The sequence below is a fragment of the Rutilus rutilus genome (genome assembly GCF_951802725.1).
Source record: "Rutilus rutilus genome assembly, chromosome: 15".
NCBI lineage: Eukaryota > Metazoa > Chordata > Actinopteri > Cypriniformes > Leuciscidae > Rutilus > Rutilus rutilus.
In genome coordinates, this window is record NC_140220.1 from 33555837 (window position 1) to 33574329 (window position 18493).

The 18493-nt window shown below is 38.6% G+C and overlaps 2 protein-coding genes across 2 annotated transcripts in view; both read right to left on the reverse strand.

The window, feature by feature from the left end:
- The window catches only part of adgb (androglobin), a 42350-nt gene extending 41349 nt beyond the window's left edge, over nt 1-1001 (reverse strand). The window contains exon 1 of the mRNA XM_084432752.1: nt 1-1001. Within this exon, the coding sequence (XP_084288878.1) occupies nt 1-77 (77 nt within the window). The 5' untranslated portion in view covers nt 78-1001.
- Nucleotides 1001-18493, reverse strand: part of rab32a (RAB32a, member RAS oncogene family) — a 20686-nt gene continuing 3193 nt past the window's right edge. The window contains exons 2-3 of the mRNA XM_084432756.1: nt 5730-6007; nt 1001-2011 (exon numbers count right to left, since the gene is read on the reverse strand). Of these exons, the coding sequence (XP_084288882.1) occupies nt 1862-2011; nt 5730-6007 (428 nt within the window). The 3' untranslated portion in view covers nt 1001-1861. The remainder of the gene's footprint in view (nt 2012-5729; nt 6008-18493) is intronic.

Below are 18493 nucleotides of genomic sequence, written 5' to 3' on the forward strand. Positions count from 1 at the left end.
TCTTTTTTGGGAGATTGTCCAGGCACGGAAGCGCTGAGGCTGGATAAGGACACCTTTTTCTTGGTTGTCTTCGACATTGCAAGTGTACGTAGGCCTTGTTTCTAATCTAAGAGTTCATCGTTTGAAGGAACACTTGGCTGAATAAAGTACGGAAAATAAGGAAGCGATGGCCAGGGTGAGACTGTTTTCAGTGGGGAAAGTTTGCCATGTTGCTAGGCGACAGGATCGCTGGGGATTGCCGACAGCTCGAGCGCAGAGCTGTATTACCACCTCGCGCCAATGAGTCCTGACCTCTTTAAACAAACTCTTATGTCTATCTTCTGTCGTTTAGCGACACGTTTAGTTTCTCTCTTCTTTGGTATGCATAATGTTGCATTACTGCCAGTGCCACCATAGTTTCTCTTTTCTTTTGAACAGTTCTTTTCAAAGAAAGAACCGATTCCAAAAAGCTAAATCAGCTTTTACGTCACCACGTAATTACGTCATTACGCGACAACTGACTTTTTTCTTTTTCCTTTAAAGTCACCATTCATTTTGTTCATTTGATTTAAAAATAAATATAAATTGAAAACATCGGTTTAATTCAAATTCATTTGAGTTGAGTCATTTGTTCGAATGAAACGATTCTCGGTTCAGAGTTCTTCTTTAACCTGTTTAAAGACGATTAATTGAAAAGATCCGACTCAAAAGAATATTTTTTTCACGAATTGGACTTTATAAAGTTTCTCCAAAACACATTTTGCCTATCCACAGCCTCTTAAAAGCCCATGCATAGGAAATTTGTGAAATCGATGGCACTCCACTGAAGCAACCTGCAAATAGGCTATTAAAATATAGATAGCTGTTCCTATTTCTTATCATACAAAGCTCATCCTCAACCTTAAGATGACTTCGGCAATTTTTTGTATATTTCATCATAATAATAATGTCACTTTTGTTAGAATTTTGAATTCATGGCACATTCTCTCATATTTATTGAGAATACAAAGAAAAACCCATGATCATTTAAAAAGTTTTATTTTGTCAGAAATTGTTACTTCAACAAATGTTTGTTTGCAAACTTGACAGAATCGGTCCAGCATATTAAAAATGTATATTTGCCTTCAGTTCATTGTAGAATAAAGCCATGGACAGAGCAAGTGCTCAGATCCCTCATTCAGTACCAATTAAAAAAACAATTACCGTAATAAACATATTTAAACGTTATCATGTACAAGCCTGAGGAAACCCAACATGAACCACAAATGTACATCCATATAGACCCATGATTCTTTGGCCTATATTAGAAGACCTATTCATTTTCTTTTTCCTTGATAAAATGGTTTCATGGTGAGAGCTTCAAGATTGTTGGTGGTTGGATCTTCACAACAGACTAAATGCCCTGGGAATATGTGACATCTTGAGAACTTTTTTCCTGCAAAATTTAGGGTGGCAATTCCCAGCTTGTGCATATAGTCCAGCAGAGTACATTAAAACAGCTCACCCTCTGTGACAAAGGCACTAGTTTAATTGAATTTTGGCTAAGAACTTTTACTGGTATTTGCCTGGTCCTATGACACCCATTTAGTTTCAACATGCACACAATGAAGTAACTTGCTTGACACTACACAAAAGGACAAACAAGGCACGGAGCAAGAGAGAAAACTGGTCATTAAAAACACCAGAAAGATGTTTTATCTGATCAGATCATCTGTCCTTTTGGTGACGTCTTCTCCCCTTTTAGAGCACGAACTGACATCTGTTGGCCCCTGGTTGTGATTGTGATCCGTGGCAGGGATGAGATGGGATGGGGTTTGGGGAATTTGTTGAGCCTCCTGCCTCCTATCCACAGCGGATAATGGGACACACAAGAGCATCCACACTAGCAGCAACCTGGCTTGCTCTCAGCAGGCACTGTTTGTTGGTCCAGTTTAATCTTGTCACCATTGTTTTCTTCATAGGAAAGACCTTTATCATTGAGAAGGATGTTCTCCACCAAGAACCGGGCAGCCTCATCAACGTTGATGTTGTCCTGCAGTGAGCAAAGTCAAATGTTAAAGGGATAAGATTGTTCCTCATGTCGTTCCAAACCTGTATGCCTTTCTTCTGTAGAACACAAAATATGATCTTGTTCTTGAACTGTTTTTGAACATACAATGAAAGTCAATTGGGTCCAAACATCAACAGACCTCACTGACTTTCAGTGTATCGCTGAGATATTCTGCAAGGTATCTTATTTTGTGTCCTGCAGAAGAAAGAGTAAAGTCATACAGTCCTTTCCAGAATATTGAGATCATTTACAGAATGGTCAATAGACTTAACTTGTTAAGCTAAACTGAGTGCGTGGTGAAGTTTCAAGAGGTACTTCAGCATGAAGCTGGATTGATGGCACCCGCCTACGCAACTTCTCATCGGTTTTTTGAGACACTTCACTCTTTCCATTTACATCCCTCTATCCTTAAGTAGTCTGTGGTTTCAAAGCGAGAGTGTGAGTAAGATTGATTTGAGGGAAAGGGCAGAAAACAGAAAGGTTAAACAAAAGCCAACCATGCGTATTTGTCATTCACCCAGAGTACTGAGCACAATACAGGTGGCAAGGCCATGCTGAGAGACAATTAACGTTTGTATGAAACAACTGATGTCCAGCAGTTTATGGAGGGCAAGAAAACGCTGTTTTCTTGGAGTGAGCAGTGTAAATAACTTGAATTTTCAAGCTTGTTAAGAACATCATGAGACTGCTTTGAGCCATGACTTTCAGAGAGTGTACTGTGTCCTTGCTTGTTTTGAATGGTGGTGACCTGTTGTGATCTCTTTTGGTATAGGAATGATGGTCGAAATCATTGCCATTTAGAGATCTGTATGGGCCATTGAGAAGCTTGAATCAACTCTACCCAAAGACATGCTATGAAATTATGATGATAATCAAATAAAACTAAAGATATCAAAGAAGACCTGCAGCCTATTTGTCTGCCCACACAGAGCAAAACAGCAAAATAATAAACGGAGCAATTCCAATAGGGTCCTCACACCATCGACGCTCAGGCCCTAATAATAATAACTTTAAGTATTTTTTTTGTCTTATTTTTCTTTTAGATGCAAAAATGTGTATGACATTTTTTCAAAGAGCATAACTTGAATTAAGTTTGCTGTTCAATTTGCATGCAATCATGAAACTACTGCATTTTAGTGAGGTTTATGCTTAAAACAAGAAAAAACATTTTTGTTTCAAGTATATTGATTTTTAAGGATGTTTAAACATGTTCAATGGAAAACAAGAACACTTTTGCAATCTCTGAATGAATGAATGAATGAACGAATGAGTGAGTTAATCCATGAATGAATGCATGAATGAATGAATGAATGCATGCATGCATGCATGCATGAATGAATGAATGAATGAATGAATGAATGAATGAATGAATGAATGAAATTACAACTTTCTCCTAATTTTTCATAAATGCTATTATGTCTCCCAACGTGACTGTTTCTCATAATGTGACTATTTCTTATTTTAAACTTTATCTCACAATTATTTTCTTCCTTTCTTTTTTACTCTCAAGCAATACGGGCCTTTCCATCCATAAATGTCATTTGTATAAAAAAGGCCTAAAAACTAAATACACATGCGTCCCACTGGGAGAGGAGAAAAAAAAGAGAGACTCATACAATCTCTCCGGACTAGTCAGCACAGAGGCTTGACTGAACACAAGGAGGTCCTGATAGACACATGTACATGCACTGAACACACATACATATACACACACACACACACACGACAGGTGCCAGAGCTCCCAGCCAGACATCTGTGTGCTTGAGTCCCTAATGGAGAGATCTATTTCAGAAACATGTGCTTATGCAGACTGACTGATGAGACACCTTCTGTTAAACAGTTAAGACCAGACACCGCAACAGACAGAAACTGAACAAACACTTTTTAAATAGCAAGACACAGTCAAGATATTTAAGGCCAAATCGTGTGACTTGAAAATGCATTTCAAGGGGTACAATTTAACAGGGTGTTAAATACCTACTCAATCACACACTCCTCAAGACACTGTATTCCCCAGAATTAACAAACAGACATTTTCTTCTCCTCCGCCTCCTCTCTTTACCTGTTTTCTTCCTTCTCTCTTGTTTCCATATAAGATGATTTCTCTTTAGCCAACTTAATTTACCCAGATCCACCCAGCATCCCTCAAAATGTGCGTGCAGGAAAGAAAGAAGATTAATTTGCCAAATACATCAAAGAAACTGCTGATGTAAGACTATAAACACACATATTTTGTTCCCTTTACTCCTGCAGTGTTTTCAAGATTCAGCTGACACTGTAAAATATGCGACTATGATTGTTGGTCATGAATGACATCCATTTGTAATAAGAACCATGTGAAAGTCAGCATACTGCAGGCACTAAGAAATATAGATGACTTCCATAATTCCATAAATAAAAGCAATAGTAAAATAAATAAATAATTTAAAAATGTCTGCTGCTATTTCTCCAGTCTTTAGTGATCCTTCAGAAATCATCCAAATATGCTGATGTGGTGCTCAGAAAACATTTATTATTATTACACTTGAAATGATTGTGCTTCTTAATATTTTTTTAGAAACAGTGATCATGTTTTTCCGAGATTCACTAATGAATCGAAAGATCAGAAAAACAGCATTTATTTCAAATAAAAAATATGTTGTGTACATAAATGTCTTTATTCTTTACTTCTGATCAATTCAATACATCCTTTCTAAATAAAAGCAATCAACATTTATTCCTGTAAAATAAATCTTAAAGCCAGCATGAAGTGGAAGTTGCGATCGTCTTGTCTTCCCTATTATGATGTATAACTGCGAGAAATAATGTAAGGCGGTACTTGATTTTCTGAATTTCCTTTATTTTTATTGTATGTGTATAACTCTCATTGCACCAGTCCAATGAAATTACACACATTTGTCCACCAGGAATCGATTGGATCACTGTCGTTTGCTAATTGCTACGTTCTCATGTGAGTGGGTGAGTGAGTGAGTGGAGTGTAGGGATTATTGTCCCTCCCTCATCAAGAGTCAGAGATGGTATTTTGAATAAAGATTTTATGAGAGCATGAATAAAAAGAAAAAAAAAAGAAATCATAATTTTGATTTCTATTTTGATTTCATGGTGAATTGAGTCCAAACTTTTGAACGGTGATGTCAATTTAAAAAATAAAAATAACTAATTTTAATAAAAATAAATGGATTAAAAATGTATATAATAAAAATCAATATTGCACTGGTCATAAAAAGGCAATATCGGCCAATCTATTGATGTAGCAGTATCAATCAATTTTGATACTCAATTTTTCTCCAGTGCGTCAAACACTGTTCCACTATCTCTCCCATTTTAAAACAGTGGGCAAAGACTCAGTAGTTGAGTAGCTGAGAAAAAAAATCCCATACATACTGCTGCTTCACGTGATGAGCTGCACATTGCACATTTGACATATGTCAGGTGATTCAGGCATGAGGAGTGGCTAATGTTCTTAAGACTGCTGCAGTGGTGCCGTTTTGGCCCTAATACCACAGAGAATGTCAGCCATCTTAAATACTTGATCTAACATGGCAGCTTTTCATGGTCGTCTGAGCAGATCAGAGAGGAAAGGTGTAGTAAGAAGCTTCTATTCTAAGCAAAACTCTATCGTGACAAGTTCTCCTTCATTTTTACCTCGTACAAACAAACATTTAAGAGGCTAAGTGAACACAGAACGAGTTTAGATTACCTTAGCTGATGTTTCAAACCAACCCAAAAACCCAGCCTCCTTGCAGAAGTTGTCCATAAGTGAGGAACTGTTGGATCCATCTTTCTTCTGGTCACATTTATTGGCCAGAAGGACGGAAGGGATGGGATTGCCATTGGCCAGTTTCACCTTGCTGTCCAAATCGTGCTTCCATTTTGAAACAGCCTCGAACGTAGAGCCTCGGGTAATGTCAAAAACAACAAACGCACCCACTGCCTCCTTATAATAAACTCTGGTCATGTTCCCAAACCGCTCTTGACCTAAACATGAGAAAAAAACAAAACAATAAAAAGCCAAATTATTTTGAGTCATATAGATATATATATACACACACACACAAAAAAAATTCAATTAAAAATGATAAAATGTATTAAATAAGGGAAGATTTCATTGTTTATCAAATTAATTACAATTAAATAATATATATTAATTAGAAAATAAGAGTTTTTGTCTGCTACAATTATTAAATTATCTTGAATATCTTCATGTGGGGATGGGGAGGTTCTCAGCATATATATTGCATGTATATCATGTCATTTTATTTAAATTTTAATTCAACCAGTTTAAATTCAGTTTAATTTCCCATCACATTCCATAAATATTTTTAATAATGGGAGATAACGGGAGCACGTGGCTGCTAATTGAAGCAGGTTTATGTGTAGCACTGCAATGCTGCAGTCAATAGTGTTCCAGCCCAGAGAACATCCACTCTGAGCAAGTCTGGACACAATCAGTTTTAGATGTGCTGCTCTGTCTCATAGTTCATCTTGCCTGAGGAGGGATAAAGCCCGGCACAGCGCAAAGTCTTCGAAAGCTAGATGGACAGAAAAAAGGAAGAGTGGAGCGAAAGATTCGCCCAGCGGTAGTTGCTAATAACACATCAAAGAACTGACTCAGTGCACACACCCCTCTCATATCCCTCTCACCTAAATTCACCACACTCACTTTATCATTACATTTACCGCCTTGATATGTAAAAACCAAGAGAATACATTATTTTATATTCAAGCTTTAATATTCAAGTGTGCATAACACCACTGTTACAGAACAGATTAAATGAAAAATGGGGAAAAATGAATAGACCTTGGACCTTCAGTGAAAATGGCATTCTGCTTCACACTTGCTCAAAAGGAAAAACTGAGCTTGACCTCCTTTTTTATACAACACAATGAGGCATTAAAACAAAGGGGGGAGGAAAGCAATGGACAATTAGAGAAAGAGAAAATGATAGAAAGAGACAGTCAACATTGAATATATATTAAACTCAATGGAGGGAAAATATAAATAACGATTTCTACAATAGCAAGATTAGCTGAAGACTTTAAATTTTGAGCAATGCTGCATTCACAGTCCTAAATGTCAGCATTGGTCCAAGACATCTGCCATTTTAGCAAGCCCAATATTAAAGGGGTGGTTGAGTATGATTTAACTTTTCTAACTTTAGTTAGTGTGTAATGTTGCGGTTTGAGCATAAACAACATCTGCAAAGTTACGAAGCTCTAAGTTCAAAGCAAAGGGAGATTTTTGCTTTTAAAGAAATTAGTGACATCACCAACCCTAAAATTTACATAAACCCCGCCCCCGGGAACACGATTTATAGATTATCAAGACAGAATATGCTACGATAAAAACACATAAACTACATAAATTCATCAACTAACCGTTCAGAAATGTCCTGTTGCTTCTACATGTTGTCACTTCTTCTTGAGCCTCTCCATCATTGTCTGACTCCGGTTTAAACATAAAAGGCTGAAACAGTTTCTGACATTTTCAGTGCGTATCTGCGTGAGGTAATTGGAGCAGCTAACTCTTGAAGCTCCGCCCCCTGTGCCGGGAGCAGCAGCTCATTTGCATTTAAAGGAACAGACACAAAACGGTGCGTTTTTGCTCACCCTCAAAATGTGACAATTTTAACATGCTATATAAAAATATCTGTCGGGTATTTTGAGCTAAACCTTCACATACACACTCTAGGGACATCAGAGATTTATTTTACATCTTGTGAAAAGAGCATTATACCACCCCTTTAAAAATGAATGGGTGCCTTAAATCTAATCCTTCTAAATTGGCATCAAATAGATGTTAAGACAATTTAAGACAGAATAAACAGGTAGGCCTATATTAACAGTAGGCCAAGTTAAAAACTAATTTTTCACAAATGAGATGTGAACACCTAAATCAAGCCACCTAGACAGGCAGACCCCTCAGAATCAAATCAGTGGCTTGTGACAATGTGCTGTTTCGCATATGAATAAAAAGACTTCAGAGCAGCTTCATGTGTCTAGAACACTCTAGTGTTTATGCCACAGTTAAGCCAGAGCCCAAAGCACTCTCTCAGATCAGAGTTCAGACAGAGGAAGACTGTAATCATGGGCCTGTCTCGAATGCCTGACATTGCTTTGTTCTTCACTCTCTTTCTCTTTCTTCAGAGTGTGAGGGAAGCTGGGGAAGTGCAACGAGGCATCCGTGTGCGTTTGTGATAAGAGAGATAGTTGATTCGCATATTTCGCCATTCGCCTCTATGCCAAGAGGCTGAAGGATATTGATATTTCTGGTTACAAATAGCAATGAGTATGTTTAATATTCTACTTTAAATTTCTAGCTAAATTTGGTTGGCAACATCCCACAGTTTTTCCAGAATGCGGCTGATCATCTCAACCTGTAATGGATGGTTATTCAGATTAGTTTTTTTTGTCATTTTAGTTTTTTTAAGAAATGTTCAATAAATAAGCGAGTTAATATTGGGTAACTTAGATTTACAAACGTACATCTTACAGACACAATATTCCCAGTTAAATCGCCAAAGAAAGTAGCTCAAGCTCAATTAAATGGCACATATCTCAGAGCAACTCACAACAGTGATGTTTCATTCCTGAATGTTGTTGAATGAGTATCTGAACAGTACACACCCCTAATGCACAAACTGACAGTTGCTTGTTTGTTTATGTATTACAATGTTTAGTTCTAATAAACTGAAAATGAATTCAATAATTAAGATATTAGTAAGTCTGACAAAAATAGTCATTTTAATAGTCCGGTGTTAACTTGACAGGTTTTATTGTTACTTATAGCAGTAAATTCACTTTACTGTGACTCAAAATCTTGTGACAAAAATATGCAAAATTAATCATGCTAACTGCATTTGATATTCAGTAATAATACCTCCTGCTATTAAATTCATTCATTCATTCATTCCTAATCAGGCCTTCAAAATGTTCATAGGGGATCGTGTGGGCCAAACAGACTGGAATTTTTCCAAGGCCAGATTTTAGTCCCAACTCCCAACAGTCAAACCCTGCTCTCCAGCATCGCATTCAATACAGTAGGTTTGTACCATATAGACTTTTGGATATCTATATTTGGTTTCCAGTGATCAGCATTAAAACATGGAGCACATTTCATCCCCCAACAGTCTCAGTTGAGTTCCATTATCTTCGCTCGTTCAGCTACGCACTTCACACGTCAAAAGCTTCTTAGGTCTCTCGGCAGCTAATTGCTCTTGATTGCTGGACTAAATTTAGACCATTTAACCTCAGGTGAACACATGGGAGGGCTGACACATAAGAAGACAGAACCTAATTTTTGGCTCCCAGTCCATTTTGGGCACACAGCCCTAAAAAAATCTTAAATTAAAAAAACTGCTCTGATGAATTGAAGATACCGAGTATTCAGAGACCAGACACAAACGAACTCATGAACGCATTTGGTGAGTTGGGCCAGCTGTCAAAGAGCAAGTCAAGCAAGAAAATCTCAGAACTGCTTTTAGTTCCTAAACGGCATGAGAAGGGCCAGAATCATTCTCTTATGCTCAATACTTTATGCCACATTGTGCGGTGCATGCTGTGCATTTTCTCACAATTAATAGTTAAATGTGTGGCGCTATTATAGCAAAACAGAAGACCAGTGAAGTTTGACTGAGCAAGCGAACAGTACCTGAAGTGCTTCACAGAGAGTCGGCCGTACTTATCGAAAGAGAAAAGGAGAACTGCTGGGAGAATAGTGTGAAAGAAGAGGCTTAGCATGAAATGAAAAAGGCAGAATGGAGTATAAAGCTCTTGTATTAACTGCGAAAAAGCCACAGTGTGATGTAATAGTTTCACAATGAAAGGTGCTTTCACTGGTCCATGGCTCCCTGAGGGGTGTGTAAAATTACACTAAAATGAGGAAGCCGAGAAAAACATTTTCTGAGTTCATCTAGGTTGTGCAAATCAAAGAAATGCACTTTTTTCTTTGAATATGAAAACAATGTATTGTCACGTTATGCTTGTTAAGACTTTTACTTTCTGTAATCAACTTTGGCAATAAGTCCTAGGCCCAATCTGGGGACAAACCATCCAATTGTATTTGGAGAAACTGTGGAGAAAATAATTATTTGATCCCCTGCTGATTTTGTAAGTTTGCCCACTAATAAAGAAATGAAGGGTCAATCATTTTATGGTAGGTTTATTTTAACGGATAGAGACCATAAATCCAGAATAAAAACACATTATAAATAGGTTATAAACTGATTTGCATTTCAGTGAATGAAATAAGTATTTGATCCCCAAGCAAAACATAATTTAGTAATTGGTGGAGAAGCCCTTGTTGGCAAGCACAGAGGTAATATGTTTCTTGTAGTTGGTCAGGTTTGCACACATCTCAGAAGGGATTTTGGTCCATTCCTCTTTAAGATCCTCTCTAAATCCTTAAGGTTTCTTGGGTGTTGCTTTGCGAGTCAAAGTTTCCGCTCCTTCCACAGATTTTCTATAAGACTGGAGACTGGTTAGGCCACTCCAAGACCTTAATGTGCTTCTTCTTGAGCCACTTCTTTGTTGCCTTGGCGGTATGTTTTGGGTCATTGTCATGCTGGAAGACCCATCTTCAGTGTTCTGGGTGAGGGAAGGAGGTTCTCGTCCAAGATTTTACGATACATGGCCCCGTCCATCAGCCCCTCAATACAGTGAAGTCGTCCTGTACCCTTAGCAGAGAAACAGCTGAGTTGAGTTGAGTTCTCTTCCTCCAAACAGTTGAGTTGATGCCAAAGAGCTACATTTTGGTCTAATCTGACCACAGCACTTTCTCCCAAGCCTTCTCAGAATCATTTAGGTGTTCATTGGCAAACGTCAGACGGGCCTGTACATGTGCCTTCTTGAGCAGGGGGACCTTGCGGGCGCTGCAGGATTTCAATCCATTACGGCGTAGTGTGTAACCAATGGTTTGCTTGGTGACTGTGGTCCCAACTGCATTGAGATCATTAACAAGCTCCACTCGTGTATTTCTGGGCTGATCCCTCACCTTTCTCATGATCATACGAGATCTTACATGGAGCTCCAGACCGAGGGTGACTGATGGTTATTTTGTATTTCTTCCGAATAATGGCACCAACAGTTGTCTCCTTCTCACCAAGCTTCTTGCTGATGGTCTTGTAGCCCATTCCAGTCTTGTGCAGGTCTACAATCTTGTCCCTGATGTCCTTTGACAGCTCTTTGGTCTTGCCCATGGTGGTGGAAAGGTTGGAATGCAAGATACAGATTCTGTGGACAGGTGTCTTTTAGGGCCCTTTCACACCTACCTTGTTTGGTCCGGATTTTCAGACTTTTCAGTTTGGTCCTCCCCCGGACCACAGTCCGGACCAAACAGATGAAATTTGGTCCGATGAAAAGAGGTAGTCTCGGTCCGGATCAAACTGAACAAAGGTTTGGTTCGTTTCTAGTGTGAAAGCATTTTCTGTATGGTTCGGACTTTCAGACCATTTACAGGAAGTTCCGGTGGTTCCCGTGTAGCCTAAACAACTGAAGAAGAATATTTATGTGCAGATCTGTCAGTCCTGCCCACAGCGTTTCTTCCAGCTGATTCTCTCACACACACACACACACACACATTTTTCCTGCGTCCTGCCGGCGACGATAAAATGTTCGCACAACGAGGACGTTCATTTGGCGAATTTGAACTCACCTCGAGTATAGTTGGTGCTGCAGGGAGTAATGCCATAATAATAAAAGTATAGTGGCAACAATATGCGTCTGTTCATTCATTCTTGTCAAAGTTCCCCGCCGAACTGACAACACGCTGATGTCAGACGCACGTCCGTTAACAAACCAATCAATGTCAAGATGCAGTCCATATAGATGATGACGACAGGACGCAAGTATGTCATGTAAAGTTCTTTAGTGCGCTCGCATAATTGCAATGTGAAACCAAACCAAAACTAACCAAATGTATACAATGTATCAAAACATGACCTTTGGTTCGGACCTTGGTGCGGACTTTCAGGTGTGAAAACACCCTTATACACATAACAAGCTGACATTAGGAGTATTCTCCTAAAGTGACAGGACTCATCTGTGTTTCACATGGGCACATAACCAATTTGTGGGAGGCAGAATTCTTGCTGGTTGGTAGGGGATCAAATACTTATTTCATTCGATCAAATGCTAATCAATTAAATTATCAATTAATGTCTCTATCCGTTAAAAAAAAATCTAGCATAAAAATTCTAGACCCTTAATTTCTTTGTAAGTGGGCAAATTTACAAAATCATCAGGGGATCAAATAATTATTTTCTCCACTGTATATATTTGGATAAAAGTTATTTTTATTTTTTTATTTTAAACTTAAAACTACATAATATGGGGGTTTATTTCCTTTCTGTATTTACATGTCATTTATTTTATATATATATATATATATAGTTTGGAAACATTACTATTTTTAATGTTTTTGTCTCATCCTCATCAAGCCTGAATTTATTTTAATAAAAAAAAAACAGTAATATTGTGAAATATTATTACAATTTAAAATAATGGTTTTCTATTTTTAATATACTTTAAAATATTATTTACTTCTGTGATGGCAAAGCTGAATTTTCAGCATCATTACTCCAGTCTTCAGTGTCACATTATCCTTCAGAAATCATTATAATATGCTGATTTGATACCCAGTTATTATCAATGTATACTGTATATATATATATATATATATGTGTGTGTGTGTGTGTGTGTGTGTGTGTGTGTGTGTGTGTGTGTGTGTGTGTGTGTGTGTGTGTGTGTGTGTGTGTGTGTGTGTGTGTGTGTGTGTGTGTGTGTACTGTATATATAAACCCTCATATTAAGTAATTTAATGACAGGTTTCCTTTAATTAAAGGTGCTCTAAGCGATGTTGGGTGACGTCACTTCTTGTTGACGTTCACAGAGACTAGCTCGACCCTCCCTCCTCCTCATCCCGACCCCTCCCCCTCCCTTCCGTGCTTCCTGAAACCTTTTCCCTCTTCTTTGCAATTTGTTCATCGGAACGTCGTCTCTTTGGCCGTGTGTTGGCCATATCAAAATTCAAGAGAATATAATTATAGCGTTAGTCGTTGTCTAGGACATCTCTCCTCTAGCTAACTTCCCTCTTCATGCTTCTCTCTCCTCCACTCCCCACACCCCCCTTCATGTGCACGCGCACTAACCCCCCAACCCCCAACCCCCAACCCCAAATCCTTCTTGTCGGTTATTGGCTGGAACACTGTTTGTTATGTTTCATGGTGCAGGTTGGCCCAGTTTGTTTTTGTTGCCGTTTGTGGAGCCTGGGCTATCTACAGAGACCACGTTTTTTTTTTACAGGGGACAGGCAGCTAGCGGATAGTGAGGAGATGTTTGCTGGATGTGACAAAAAAAAAAAAAATCAGCCTAAAAAACGTGTGACATCACTTTGTTACACCACATCATTAAACAGGTTATATCATTAAAAAACGTTTTTTTTTTTCGGTTTTTTTTGTAATGTAACCAATTTTTAAAGGAAAATGGCAGATTTGATAAAAGGCAGGGTTTATTTTCAATGTCCAACTTAATTCCAGACCATGTTAAAATAATATTCAATACATTTTTACCATCTTATGAGGATTTTACTGAAAATCATGCTGTTCCTGGAAATGTCCAGTTCATTCTTTGCATGTAAAACTTGTAAAGTTTGTACTTATATACTTTTTTTTTTTTTCAGTTAAACTTCTGAGTAAGAAATGCAAAGGGTCAGTTGAGCAAAAAAGATTGTGCTTCCCCTGTATTTGATCAAACCTCTACTCATTACAATTCACAATGATGATTCCAATGGTTGACAAACCATGGCTTGTTATGCAGGACAACCACAAAAGATCAGAATTTTGTTCTTTAATGAAAGGCCATTTTTGACAGTGATGGTGACTTCTTGTTTTTTATTATTCTTTTCGCGCTGCTGATCAATAATGTGCACTCCAAACTGTTCATGCCGGGAATAAGAGTCAGGAATGACATGTCAATAATTGTGCAGAGGGAGACCTTATTCTCTCCCCTGGAGAAGCAATGTCAAGAATCAATCTCCATTTATTAACAATCAATGGTCTTGTCTTTATAACTCACAAAAGAATCGATGGGACGTCGACCCGCCTGTAGCATGTGTAAATATAACACAACACAAACTGACAGTTTCTCACCAGCAAAAAGGGACCCGAGGTAAACAAAAGCTTTGACTGCATGACAGCAATAGACACAGGCCGATCAACATTTTGAGAGGTCAATAGCGGCTAATCCTTTGCAATAAATATGATTAGCAATGAACTGTTTTGACAACACTGAGTGAGTCTTAATGATAGTGAAGGTTTATTCAGTGGCTAGTTCTGATTGATGTTTCTGCTACTTTCTTTTTAAAACCACAACAAGTAGCACTAGCTTTATGAATTACGCAACATCCGTCAAATTAGATGTCACTGCATTACATATTTGGAAGAGAAATTAAATCTATAGGCAACTTTTCTTTAGGAAACAGCTTACAATATACTGGGTCAATAAAATAAGAATGTGCCAAGTTTTCATGTTGATTTTAAAAAGGAAAAGTTTCAATAATTGAATCAGTCCAAAAATGTCATGTGGTGTAACCATAAAGTAAAATTATTAATTTTTTTTAAGTTCTTGATTTTTTTTTTTTTCAAGGTTAACATTTTAGAAATTCAGAAATTAAAAACATGCCCATATTAAAGTAACTGCATGAATTAACATTTTTATGTCATTGACCCACATCTTCGTACTGTTACTATATGTACATTTTAAAGTTCAATATTATTTAATTTCTTACTAAGATGTAAAAACAAATCTGTGCATTTCTAAATGTGACTGCTAATGTTAAATAAGGTGATTCTGAATTGAAGATCACTTATAAGCTTGAGACAGTGAGAGAAAAGAGAGGGCGGAGGCATAGGGAGACAGGGATACTTGCTGTCCATAGCCATGGAAACCTGAAGTTTCTCCTGCATGGCCTTTATCAAGATAACAATCTTGTGGGTGTGTTGCTATGGCAACAATCCAAGCCAGACGAGCCAGCTGCATTTTTTTTTTTCTCTGTGGAACAACAACACACTTCAGACGCTTTGGGCCATCATTACATACCCAACCAACAGTACAGCTAATGACCAGAGACAGAGGCATCACTGCACTGGGGCAAAGGCTATCTGCAATCAACACCCCAAAGACCACCCAATACTGACAGCGAGCAATTTAACTGCGATTCAAACTAATTTGAGCCATTTAGAAAAGCTTGAGTATTTAGTTAGTTTAGCGATGGATGGATGGATGGATGGATGGATGGATGGATGGATGGATGGATGGATGGATGGATGGATGGATGGATGGATGGATGGATGGATGGATGGATGGATGGATGGATGGATGGATGGATGGATGGATGGATGGATGGATGGATGGATGGATGGATGGATGGATGGATGGATGGATGGATGGATGGATGGATGGATGGATGGATGGATGGATGGATGGATGGATGGATGGATGGATGGATGGATGGATGGACGGATGGACATGACTAGCAGTTGAGTGCTGTACGTTGACTGGCCCGTCTCTATTGCCGATACATAGGGAGGTCGGATGGATGGATGGATGGATGTGAATGGATGGATGGATGGATGTTGATGCATGGATGGATGAGGCTTGTAATGTCAGACATGAATTAATGAAACACACTGCTTTTCTAACATGTCATCCCAATCTCTGGCACAAGGTTAAGACTTTTCTTTGAAACTCCTCGTCTGTAATAAGCATGTCCCTTTCAGACAGCCTCAGTGGAGCACTGCTATTCTGGGCCAAGGTAGGCGGGTGAGCCCCTGGCTTCAGTCAGGGTCCGACACATACGTATTTGCAGAAGGCCTTGATTACAGTCATCCAATTCAGGGTCATTATCGTAATCGCTACTCGGTGTGGGTATGGAAAAGCAGCGTACTTGATTAGTACCACTGAGCTACCAATTATGTGCATGATTAACAGGGTAAATTAGCAGTGTAGAAGTAAATGCGTAAATGGGACAGACTTTGATCAACTTTATCCAGGATGATACAGGTCTGGACTGGCTTCGGGAACTGGGCCAGGATGTCACAGTGAACAATCGAACGCCTGCGTTTTTAATCCCACATCCTCGTGCGCCACAGTACCGTACTGTATATATTCCAGCTGTTCTCCAGACACATTCAAACATGCACCCACATACTGACTGAAAGAATGCAACCTGTGTAATTCACACATCACTGACGTTGTCCTTGCAGCTCACTGTGACAACCATGGCTGCAGTGAGAGAATAAAAGGCTGAGTGAGAAAGCAATGAAGGAAGATGGGAACAAAAAATCTGTTTTGAAGGAACACTGGGGTCTAAATGAAGAACAATCCACAGTTGATGAAACTGCCACTCAATCCTCAAAAAACAGCTTTTAAAGGCTAAAACCAAAATTTGTTTATTTGCAATAAATATATTTTTATTTGACATACAATATACCTAATCTCATGAATTCAGTTCTTCCTGTAAAAGAACTCATGTTCTTGTAAAAGAATCCCCGCCCCCACTATTTGTTCATAATTGCCTTTTGAATTTGTTCTCAAAATGCTTAGTAAACAACTGGAATGTCCAGATAATTTCACAATACATTTTTCTTTGAAACTTCCTCATATGAGCTATAATTTTTCAACAACAAAAAAAAGCCCTAGTTCACACAGCATGTTTTTCCACTCCTACTTTACCATTGTTTTTCTATGTAAACATGCGCTAGACGGAAGTGTATAACCGTTGCGCTCGCGTCTTTTGTAGCGTCTGGTCACTGATCTATATAGAATGATAGTCATTATATAGATCAGTGGTCTGGCACATGTCACGGCATTCTAGAAACACGGCGCTCAAGTTAAAATCAGTTCAACTTTTAAAAAATGCGTCCCAAGACCTTGCGTTTTTTCCACATTCCACTGCCCGCGTCTCACGTTTTTCAAAGCAAAAACGCGTTCTGTGTGAAGGAGCCGTTTACAATGTCTTTCAATTTATTTGCCTGAAATTCTAAGACAAGAAGTTAAACAAACCTCAGAGGAGATCCCAGAAGGCGATCTAGCCAGCTTGGATAAATAAGGACAATTAAAAATGTACACTTTAAAGATAAATGGAACTTCAAAACTTTTGCTCAGTTTCATAATACTACATTTACACGACAACGATATGTTTAAAACGGAGAAGTTTTCCTTTGAGTTTTTCCACTTACAGGCAACACCATTGTCAAAACGATCCTCATTCACACGGATCCGCGAAAACGACTAAAAACCCTGTATTCTGCTGCCAGGCCATTAGATGGCGATGAAACACTATAGACTGAACACATAATCCGCATGTGCATGATGTCAAAGCAGAGAATGTCTAATATGGCGAGAAGTTTCACTCTCACTACACTTCCGGCTTCTGAACTGGTTGCAGTTCCACTCTGATTCCATATGAGGGCGCTCACAGGACGAGTGCAGAATGAATGGAGGTCTATGGCGCTATACCCCTCAAAATCCACTTTTCTCAGGATATAATTTTTTGTCTAGTAATTTGAATGTTGTATTCGAAAGGAGATGCAAAGAAATTACACATTGCTGGGTGTTAGATTTTTTAGAGTCACTTATTTGCTTTAAAAAGTCTTTCAAAATGTCAATGACGTCAGAATGCTGACGTCATTAGCAGAATGCTAGCGTGTTATGGGCAACAACAACTCAACCTGTAAGAAATCGAAAGGACATAAGTACTCGTTCATTCAACTTTCGACCTAAAACCCATGTTGAACTTGCAAAACCTACAATCAGATCTGAGATTTCTCAACGGCAATCGGGTGAAAGAGACAAATTTAGCTGTCTAGCCCCATTGACTCCCATTCATTTTGCACTCATGGCGATCGCCCCCCAGTGGAACTCTGGTGGTACTACAACCAAAATTCGGTACAATAGGACTTAATAGGGAGTGGGCAGGCTCTCCGTAGACGGGCTCTGGTCAAAGTCTTCAGAGATATGCGTTTTTGTTGTTTACACGGAGACAGTTGCATTTTCAGGCACCCAAAAAGCCCCTAAGTGGCTGTTTACACGACACCGTTTTCAACTAAAAATGTAAAACTTTTGTGTTTTGGCCGTTCGGTTAGGCCCTTCTTGACATCTGTGTTTTGGGTGCCAGAAAACGCAAACTTTTGAAAACGGGTTCCACGTTAACAACAAAAATGCATGTTAAATCTATAGTGTTTCATCGCCATCTAATGGCCTGGCAGCAAAATACAGCGTTTTTAACCCGTGTGAATGGGGATCGTTTGACAATGGTGTCGTCTGTACGCGGATAACTCAAAGGAAAAACTAATCCATTTTAAGCATATCATTGTCAATCATGTAAACGTACCCTAAATTTAACTATTCAATAAATTCAACACATAACACGTAATCTTCTCAATGTCTCAGGTGTAACCAAGATCA